Genomic DNA, 10,550 nt, shown 5'->3' with positions numbered 1-10,550 from the left:
ACAGAAAAAAAATATAAGTATATATACAAAGAAAGAGATAAATAAATTATCAAATCAATTAATTTCGATCTATGGACCTTACGTTTTCACGAAAAGACAACAGACCAAAATTTTAAAAGCGACCCCTTAAAACATATAGAAGTGTAAGGATCTAAGTAACCCAAGAATCTGATTCCCTGAGAATTAGACCGCCAGACATATTCGTTATTAATAGTAAAACTAACGATAACTATTACGATAATAGAGTTTTCCATAAAATTATCGATTCAGATCTACTACTACATATGACAGTACAGCATACTACACAGGACATACTTCAGAGTGAAAATATATAATTTTGCGTACAATTTTTGAAACAAATAGTATAATAGATAACGAAATACACACTATTCGGGGACAATCACCAACCAAGGTTTTGTGTTGACGCATCAAGTGCTACAATGGAAACGTTAACTACGTATTAAAATGCAAGCAAAAGTCACCCAGAAAGAGCAGTCAGATGTAGCGATTCTGAATAGAATCAGAAGACGCTATGGGGAGAAGGAAAGCAGCAAAAAGGCAAACACGAGTGGCAAACAAGAGCGACTAGTTAGCAGTAAGGTTATTTAATAAACTGAACTGTTTGAGGTCGATACAGGAAAAGGTCCCCGAAGATAACACACACAGACAAACACATTTACATATATGAAGGTAAACATATGATGCAAAATACAGAAAACGTATATTTGACCTCGTATAAATAAAGCAAGCGAAAGAGCGGGGGAAAGGGGCAAAGAGAGCGTAAAGCGTATCAGTCTCAATTGTGTGACAAGTGGAATCTCCTCGCGATTGGGAGAGACCGTCGGATCAGTCAGAATCGCTTTGATCGACTTCAACGGTAGACGTTATACGGAAAGAGAGAAATGTACAGCTTTACGGAGCAAACACAATATTGTAGTGTACTACTAGCAACAACGGTAACAACAATAAAAATAACCATACGACACGGATATTCAAAATGATGGCTATAACAATACAGATTATATATATATAAACAAGATCGGCAAGTTGAGACAAGGAGCTGCGGAAAAAGAAGATTAAGTAAGATATTTCTATGGAAATTAAACTCAATCCAAAACAATGTGTTAACCCGGTTCAAAATACATAATAAGCACTAATGGATCTGAAAAACAGACAAATGATGTACTTATTTTATTAAAAGCTAGTGCAAAAACAGTTGTGGATAGAATTCACTTTTGAGCTTCTCTTTTGTAGATCAACAAAAACAAGATTCTTCTATGCATCTTTAGAAATAGATCGCTTCCATTCACACTTTAATACTATTTGAATAATAAAATAATGATTATAAAGATTTCAGATTAATATAGGAATGAGTGCTTGACGTTACAGGATACCGTAACAATAACTTCACTAATGTACAACTAAGCTTCTTTCACCGTTTTTCTCTAGGCTTGTCTAATTCGACCAAGGTTAGGTAATCATTGGACTAATACCCATTTAGTAATAAAAAAGCTGCATGCCGGAGTTTCATCTATAAATTTTATTTAGTTTTTATTAAACAGCATAATTATTATTACTTTCGTAAATTGTTATAGGTATGTACAAGTTAGTAATACACATCGCCTCCTATCCTCTACCTTGATCCATGCCGAGATATATTTACTACAGCCGTATTATTGTTTATAGCGAATTCCGACGCCATGGCAAAGGTGTATAATAGATCCGAATAGAACTACAAATCATCAAATCTGTTTGCTTTTGGAGTTCATTGGAAATGTAACGACAGTTCTGTTAAGGAATCCCTGTTATCTTCTACTGACTATCACTGCTTGAGGATGAACTGGAATCAGTAGACATTACTTCGACGTCTTCATTTTTTACATCCATAGTTCCCGTCTGTAGACCAAGCGACGGCAGATGAGGTTTAATGTCTTGTGCGCCTGATCCTGTTGAGGTGCCTATCTGCCAAAAACTGCCAGGTGGTCCGTTGCCAACGGGGGTGCCTCCTATCGTACCACTTCCCTCTGCAACATTCGCACACATCGAACGTAAATTTGTTAATCCATCGGTGTAATGCAACGTTACACTATTGTACAATATCATTAAGACCCGTCAAACACCTCGCATGCAAGCGCTTCTTGCTAAAGCGATTATGCACAATACTGCACAGTTATGTCTCCATACCCATTGGTGAGCGTTAGATAATAACTTATATGTATAAGTTACCAGAACATCATAAATAACGAAAAGCTGCACTAAACGGCCGTGTGCAGCACTACGACTCTTTATGCAGAATTTATTGAATGAATCCGTTAATAGAGAGACCATTAGAAGGCATTGAATGTACACGTGGTCACACGATTGCGTATATACTCAATAGGTAAATGCATGATGACGTATTTGGGTGATTACTTCAAAGCAATGACATGCAGGTTCACTAGAACAAGTAAATATCTATTCTAGAAATGTTCGTTCATGGTTAATATACTGAACGAATCAGGGGCTGATAGACCATACACTTTACATTATCTTTGCACCGATATATTTCCCGATAAAAAGTTTGTATTCGACGTGAACGGTTTATATACATGGTGGAGAAAAAAAGTGGGCTTACTCTTGGTAGGTAAGAAACATCTCAACCAAGTATGAGTTGACAACTCTTTCTAGCAAGAAATGCATGCAAACAGTATGTGTATGCGTGTGCAAACAGAGTGTATATGAATGGTTAACGATTCTACAAATGGCGTAACACTGCTAATTATTCGCCTCTCATTTCGTTAAATTCTAAATAAATCATATATTAAAGTGAAACCGATTTCGAAACTGAAAGATAAAGCGGCTAAGCTCCACAAGTACCTGCGTAGCATTATCAATAAGCAATATGTCCTGACCTGCATTGGGCCATACCAATTTTTTGCTCAAAAAATCATCTGAGCGAAGATAAGTTTTTTTTTTTATTTATTATAACACTTACATGCACACTTATTGCAAGGATATTTCAATTCACTTTCCAATCCTTCTGAATAGTTTTTTGATACGGTACAATGCCAATTACATGTATAGCATGTACAGTCTAGAGCCCAAGAAACCAGGCATTCTAGCCGGGGGCCATCAGTACTGTGCTGTTATATATGTGATGATAAGCATACTCCGAAAATTGTTATATTTTTAGAGGATATTTTAATTAGCATACTCCTTACGTGGTATTGGCCAAGTTCGTTGTTTTTGAATCGCATTCCAAATCAACTAAAAATCCTAAATACAGGGACTATAATCACCTATACACATGCAACTTTTTAAACATAATAAGCCAACATTATAGCACTGCTATTTCTCGATAAATGATCTCGAAGTTGAATTTACAAAATCCAGCGAATAATTATAATTTGTCAAAAGAGTGATACTCAAGGATACCTCATAATCATCAACAGTACAAAAGGCTACCTGTGTCTTCCTCTGAATAATTGGCATGAACGATTAGACGAGTTAAAGAGCGTCACATCTGTAACGCTCACCGTTATAGTATTGCGCAGCCAAAGTTCGAAACATATGTGATAATTACAAATGCTACACGAATAGTATGCACGTCTATCATTTGTTACAATTAAATAAAAGCTATCACGTTACTAGAGATTTTCTCTATATAAAAGATATATAAATATATAGCTCAACATTTTAATAAATGTCTACAAGGTATATTGCACTTAATGTCATTTATATGCAATGGCGTGTATTATAAATAAAATATTTGTAATGCATATGATTGATTAAATAATAATTTCAGCTCTAGAAGCAGTGGTGCAGTACAAAGCAGACGCAAAGAATTTAAAACAGAATGTTTCTAGCCGTTTACTGATTAAGTATAATAGACATGTCTAGTATTAGCAAATATAGGGGCCATTGTATAGCAATAAGAGTCCGAGCCGGTTATCTAGACGCTGTTGTGACCGACTAGCCAATGATGTCTTCAAAGGTAAAGTAACCACGTTTTGTCCTGACAGCAAAAATATCGTAATTATTACAATCCTGTTCGATTTAGTGCTACCCCACTAGAAAGTACTGATTGACTCAAGTATTGATGCCAGATATTTCATTATAAAAGACCTGGCCTAAAGATATCTAAACATCTTACATGCTAATCTAAAATATACATCGAGTTAGATAGTTAGCATTAAGCCATAAAGTACATAGTATTCTTATTAGCTAGTAATCGTATTGTTACTATTCAGATAACCTGGTGTATTTTTTTAACAAGTGATACTAGAGTTTGGCCAGTAGAGCTGCAATTACGCAAAAATTATGTGAAACGAATATTATATATTACGATATGATCATGATAGCCTTCAAGCGAAGCACAATTAGGACCAAATACTTTACATCCGGTTAAAATAGTACGTTGACGAAATATACATTTAAATTCAAACTGAATATGGTTGTAGTTATCAATGAGCTGTCCTCTTCGCTCACGGCCCTCATGCGCTATATATGTATACGACTCTTCCTATTTAACGAAGGCGTATCCTTAACCAAAGCATGTTTTATTCGTGAGCTTAAGTGTTTTATCTGAGTGGCTGAAGGCCGCTGATCTATTCCCGTTATAGCCGTATATGTCCGCGATAAAACTAAAGAACCGTTGTACGTTGTTAATCCGTCACAAATCCTTAGGTAATTAAATTCAAGTAGTTTTAATAGCACAGTAACCATATCAGAAATGAAATTATCGATCTAAAAGTTCAAACATCAAATTCATATAGACAAGCAAAGCCAACTAAAGATATTCAGCGCACCGTCAGGCTTTTTCAGTAGACGAGTGCTATGTGCACTTTAGTCTATAGATTTGCATATATGAACGGTATGCATTATCCTTAAGGTGTAAGTGTGTACCATGCATCGGTCGGCTTGCGTCTGCTGGAGGTAATGGTAAATCACTCATCCTGCCAAGGAAGCCCTGTCGCATTTCGATATCGGTCGGGTATGGTCTTCGTGTATCCCCCTGCTGCCAGTTGTGTGGAGCCGCGACTGCGGACGACGCCGAGATACGATGGGCGTATTTGATCAATTCCTCTGACGAAACCTGTTTCTCCGATGCCTTTTGGATCGAACTCAGCTTTTGTTTTGCCTGATAGATAGCTGTCGCCTGAAAAATGTTGAGACATATATGAGTAAATATTCAATTGCCTTCGTCATCCTATCCTTCTTTTCATCATTATGGATTCCTGATGCGCAAATTCTATAAATAACCATTTGTGAAGCTCTGTTATCTATCAATAGAAGGATATCAATTAGTTTACCAAATTTAGAACTGTAACTAGTTTTCCCATTGCATTTGGTAAGGATATAGAAATAGTTAAATTATGTCTGTTAATTCAGATTTATACGTTGCTCGTTAGAATGTAATAAGTATAAATATCAATAGAGCAAAATGTTTGTGAGCTTGCATACCCGTCTATGTAAAAAGTTTAGTTTCGGAAAGAAACTTTCTAAGTAAAGAACTCGGTACTTCAGGCGGGACATCTGCTGTGGGCCGACTTTCCCCGGCAGCGCTACACGACATCGACTTTCCGCTTGGAGTATGCTGTTTTTTCAAAGAACAATCTTCAGAGTGTTTTATGGGACACCACGCACGACTGCTCAAGGCGCGTCAATAGATAGCAGCCCAGGCTGACTGTAGCACATCAGTAAGATTCCCAGCCAATGTTACCACTTGCATGAAGAGCTTATTGTAGCCAAACAAATGCCTTTGTATACAAAATTCTATAAAAAAGACCAGCCCCAAAGAAAACAGCACTTTTTGCCTCATAGTCAAAATTTTTCTCTCGTACAAGACAGACGGCTTTATACAGAAATAGTTTCCTCGAAACAGTTTACAAATGTATCGTGTAGACCATGTAAAGATAGAAATTAATTAATATTGTTCTATTATGTTTATATCATTTGGACGCTGCTAACCAGTCAACTAGTATGTATGTATATAGGATCAAAAATGTATGCTACCTACCAGAAGATTTTCAGCCTCCTTCAAATTGCTCTGCAGGCTGTGGATATCTTTGTCTTGGCGATCAACCTCTTCTTGAAGGGCTTCTATTACTTCTTCCACCTGCACAAAATTAGAAAACATTGTAAAAGACGGAATAATAAAAAAAAAAGCTTAGTATAAAGAAAGCAATCTTATAAATGAAATGTTCTATGATATGGTGCTCGAAAGGTCTAGGTTTTGGTAACCCGAATGTCTCAAACGGACTGAAGCAAAATGTTGACGAATTAATCACAATCGGGTCTGACATGATTATCTAAGAAAAAAGATTATTGGGCAATCCCACTTCTTGCTGATTAAAACCAGCAATTGAAGTACTGCTATTTTATGAATGTATTCTTATTTTTTTAATATTATCCAGATTATTTTGATATTTTGTTGATATTGCTAATTGGTCACAAAATGCTAATCATACATTCGGTTCTTGGGCAACATAATTCGTCGTCTTAACATAGTACGTCCTTACAGTAAAGGAAGATAAATTACTATAGTTCTTATCGTATCTGAAATTTTTCCTATGAAAATAACCAAAGTTGGATCTCATTTCATAATTTATCGGACGAACTTTGTTGCCCACTGGGTTTTATGCTGGATAAACGGAACGACTACAGACGATTGTACACTTAAACATGTTATCCCTCCTACCTTTTCCTGCTGCCTCGCTTGCTGCAGTAGCTCTTTCAGTTCAAGATCCTTAGCCACCAGCATCTTAGCCAACTGAAGATGCTCCTGTGAAGACAACTTTTGCGCCTTCGGTGCCAGTAAATTTTCTACGAGTTCCCTGAAGGAGCCAACACGGGGCAAGTGCCATTCCGAAAATTTCGAGGAATCATAACATTGGAAATGAATGCACATATTCCGCATATGCCCATACTACAATATATAAAATATTGATGAAAATACATTCGAAGAGTAACAAGGTACAAGGGAAAAAATAGGATCGAGATAGAGGTGGCTGTAGTCGCATTTACTGTTAAATCGTCAGCTTCCTAACTATATGTTGACTATCTAATAAGTAACGCGTATACGGGTGTCATCATCTTCTCCATTGTTGATCAGCTGGTAATACTCAGATTTAAACTTCAACTAATGTACTAAACTGCCCTATATAAAAATAGATTGAAATGGTGAAATAGCGTGTCCCTTTATGCCGCACCATGGTAACTGACATTAGATTTAGAATCCACCGAAAATTAATTTATTCGTCTGCGACTTAACTTTACAGAAGCGTGCTTGATAACAACGATTACTACGCGGAGCTTAAGATGAAGCACTCGCTTCTAAAGATATTACAATGTTATAAGCAAACAATATTCAGTGTACCGCTCGGCTGGCAAATAGCCTACGTCTTGCAACTTCCCACATAGAAATATTTATCTCTTTAATTATACATTGTGGATGCGTTCAGCTTCATCGCTTACTTTGCGATTATTTCCATATCGTCGATAACTCTAAGAAGCTTTCCTTTTGTGCCAGTTGCCGCCATTGCAAATGGTTTCAAAAGTAATTCTGCACCAGCACCGGCTGCACTTATCTGCACCAGAGAAGCGCACTTGCCACTAATACAACAGACAGCGCTATTCGAAAACACGAAAAACCCTCGATATGTTACTCCAAGGGTTGTGTCGTAGGTTCAGAGAAAGTAGCAAGGAAAGGAAATTTCGCATCCTTCGACTGCTTATGGCACAACCTGTATAGTACTATGTATTCCCGAAAAAAAAAAAAACATTAATCAGGCTTAGTTATTGTTAATTGGTGAATATCTCAGAAAACGGACCATATAGTTTATTTTAAAGCTTCCTCCTGACATACGACATGTTCTATTTACAAGGGTCAATCATTCGTTCGAGAGAACTAAGTACTCAATGAAACACAGTTGCCGAAATGCCGATGCAGTCATATAACTTCAACAGTCCCAAATCTAAATGTGTGAATAACGCAGCGCCAGTAGGGAAATAAATATTTAATTTGTATTTATATTGTGCTTATGTGGGTATTCTAAAGGTTTTAGCGGATTATGCACGGGTTGATTGGCATGCTACATCTAGTCCACTCGCGTGCTCCCATGAAAATAGTGTGAAATTCTCATTGACAAGATTGTTCTGTTTATGAATAGAAAGAGCGAACAACAGTTCTAGTGAACAGGTGGAATAAGATCTCTTAGTGAGGCCATAACGATGATGAGTTTATTAAGACCACGTATTAAATAACTATAGAGATGTTCTCCAATTCGGCTAACTGTTCGAGCTGTGCTTCAATTTCAAAGGTGAGGCAAATACCTGTACGCGCAAGAGTGTTAGCAGCCTTCGGTTTGAACATGCAATAGATGGTACTCAATAGAAGATCCTGCAATGCTTTATCCTAAACTACCAATGACTTTGCATGATCATGACATGTTCATCGAATGGCGTAAAATACACCTTTTCTGTTTTAATCTAAATTGTTTTGCAGGATATTGGATGTTTTTGTTGGATTTGCGGGAATATAATAGCACGCATCTCATTAAATATCTGTATGAGAGTGGATTATTTTCGACTCATCCATACCATATATACAAGGGTTAGTTTGTAGCTAATTGACTTGATGGGACTTAGCAATTCTCTTAAGTATCAAAATATAGAGGAAAATCTTGATTGCATTAATAATAAAAGTAATAATAATCATATTCAAATCTAAGTTTTAAGTTCTAAAATTTAGTTTTATTAAAAATGAAACGTCTATACCATATAGTATGTAATTGAAAACTACGTGCGGCGAATCTATTTATGCCGCTTTTTGATCTGGCCAAGAAAACTAATATTTTGTTATAACCTTAACATTTCCAGCGCGCACAGTTAATTAACGACCTCATTCGGAACCAACAGTAAGTGTTATTCCCTACTTCTAAGGCTCATATATGTAAAATTTCCAAAAACTTGTAATATATGTTAAGCAGAGGATTTGCGGCTAGCTTAACTGTTGTTATTATCGTGATCTCGACTGCAAGTAGGGTATTAATGAATTTCCATCTTATATACTTATATTATATATATAATATATATATATATATATATATATATATATATATATATTACGCTGTTGTAAAGATAAAGAATGTAATGATGTATTTATTATTACAGTGAGGTCGTTACTTCGCTGTTATCAGAAAGACGAGTTTCGACCGCAGCGAGGAAGATCGCAACGCAACTTCGACAACAGAACGAACACCTTAGTTCAGAATGCACAAGCATATCAGAGGAATATAAAGCGGCTCTCGAGAAGCTATCACCGCTTGAAACGGTAAACAAAATCTATCATTACACGCAATGAAATGCGTTTAGTATGATCAAAACATTATCTGTTCAAATAATGCAAGCGTTTAGTATGATCAAAACATTATCTGTTCAAATAATGCGACTGCGTTCTTGTCATCTGCTAATAGTTGTTTCATTTAGATTAATTAATGCCGGCAAACTACATATGCGGTACTTCAAGAAGTAGTACAGGTTGCTCAAAACTAAATTTACTAAGTCAGCAAAAAATTTCAGCGGGTAACCGAGTTGGAGAACGAAGTTTCGGTTAAATGTACTGAACTTGAAAAAATGCGACAAGACTTGAGTCTAGCTCATCTCTCAGGGAACGGCGCTGTAACTTCCGCTCAGAAGTCCGATACCCTTGAACAAGAGAAACAAATCAGGGAGCTTGAAGATAAATTACGGGAGCAAAAGGCTAAAGGTTTGTTAGCTTCGTAATTAAAATTTTTTTTTTTGTTCTTTTGAATGACTCTCGCTAAATTTCGAGCCTAAGCGTTTCCTATTGCTAACAGAAAGACATAGAAAACATGCCTCCACAGATTAATTAAATTGAATTAACCACAGGGTTAGTTCACTTATCGCAGGTTGTGGCGCTATCGATCCGTAATTTACTAAGTATGCAAAGCAATAATAATAAGTTAAAGATAATTGTTACTACTACGCACAGCAAAAGAAACAGGTTAGGTTAGCGTCTGGCTGAAGCAGCAAAGCATTGCGTATTTATACTGTAATTGTACTTCTCGCTCTTTTCTTTATCATCAGTTAGTCATATTATCTGTAGCACTTGACGCAGCCGACGATAGCGTAACTAGCCTACCGAGTGGCCGTTGAAGAAAAAACTTACTGATATGCGTTTAACTACTGATGTAATTGAGTCTAATCGCGTCGTTTCGTTATCAGACACATTTCTTGAACAACCCAACGGACGCCAATATCTTCTGTTTAAGTAGTTTTTTTATTCGTCTTTTTACAAGCCGCGTTTATCTTGTAACATAATAAATTAAAATAACTAAATACTTGTCTTATTACGGTACATTTAAGTATTGGAAGTTTGTAATGAATTTGTTCTACTAGTAGTTTCTATAAGTTAAAGCATAGATGAATGGAGCTCCCAAATTGAGCGTACTTAGACATGTTACAACCATGACCATTTCATGTCCTTCGGCTGTCGTTCTTAGACAAACTAAGCTTCAATCGAATGCTTTTTGTAATTGCTAATATAT

General features: G+C 36.3%; 2 protein-coding genes across 3 annotated transcripts in view; one reads left to right on the top strand and one right to left on the bottom strand.

Moving 5' to 3' along the window:
* Positions 1-1,519: 1,519 nt before the first annotated feature.
* MED4 (mediator complex subunit 4) lies at positions 1,520-7,640 on the bottom strand. The gene is made up of 5 exons (XM_022831765.2): positions 7,456-7,640; positions 6,680-6,815; positions 5,999-6,097; positions 4,885-5,137; positions 1,520-2,024 (listed from the first exon to the last, which is right to left on the bottom strand). Exons 1-5 carry the CDS (start codon positions 7,518-7,520, stop codon positions 1,813-1,815), a joined length of 765 nt encoding a protein of 254 aa, XP_022687500.1. The 5' UTR covers positions 7,521-7,640; the 3' UTR covers positions 1,520-1,812.
* Positions 7,641-7,884: 244 nt separating this feature from the next.
* Positions 7,885-10,550, top strand: part of LOC111259600 (uncharacterized) — a 22,107-nt gene continuing 19,441 nt past the window's right edge. The window contains exons 1-5 of one of the 2 annotated variants that reach the window (XM_022831759.2): positions 7,885-8,300; positions 8,486-8,593; positions 8,860-8,897; positions 9,154-9,313; positions 9,562-9,748. In XM_022831759.2, coding sequence (XP_022687494.1) covers positions 8,253-8,300; positions 8,486-8,593; positions 8,860-8,897; positions 9,154-9,313; positions 9,562-9,748 — 541 coding nt within the window. In that variant the 5' untranslated portion in view covers positions 7,885-8,252. The remainder of the gene's footprint in view (positions 8,301-8,485; positions 8,594-8,859; positions 8,898-9,153; positions 9,314-9,561; positions 9,749-10,550) is intronic. The other variant, XM_022831760.2, reaches the window with a different exon arrangement.

The sequence above is a fragment of the Varroa jacobsoni genome, unplaced genomic scaffold, assembly GCF_002532875.2.
Source record: "Varroa jacobsoni isolate VJ856 unplaced genomic scaffold, vjacob_1.0 scaffold_351, whole genome shotgun sequence".
Lineage (NCBI taxonomy): Eukaryota > Metazoa > Arthropoda > Arachnida > Mesostigmata > Varroidae > Varroa > Varroa jacobsoni.
The sequence above is the reverse complement of the archived record's forward strand: the minus strand, read 5'-3'. Positions and strand labels throughout refer to the sequence as shown.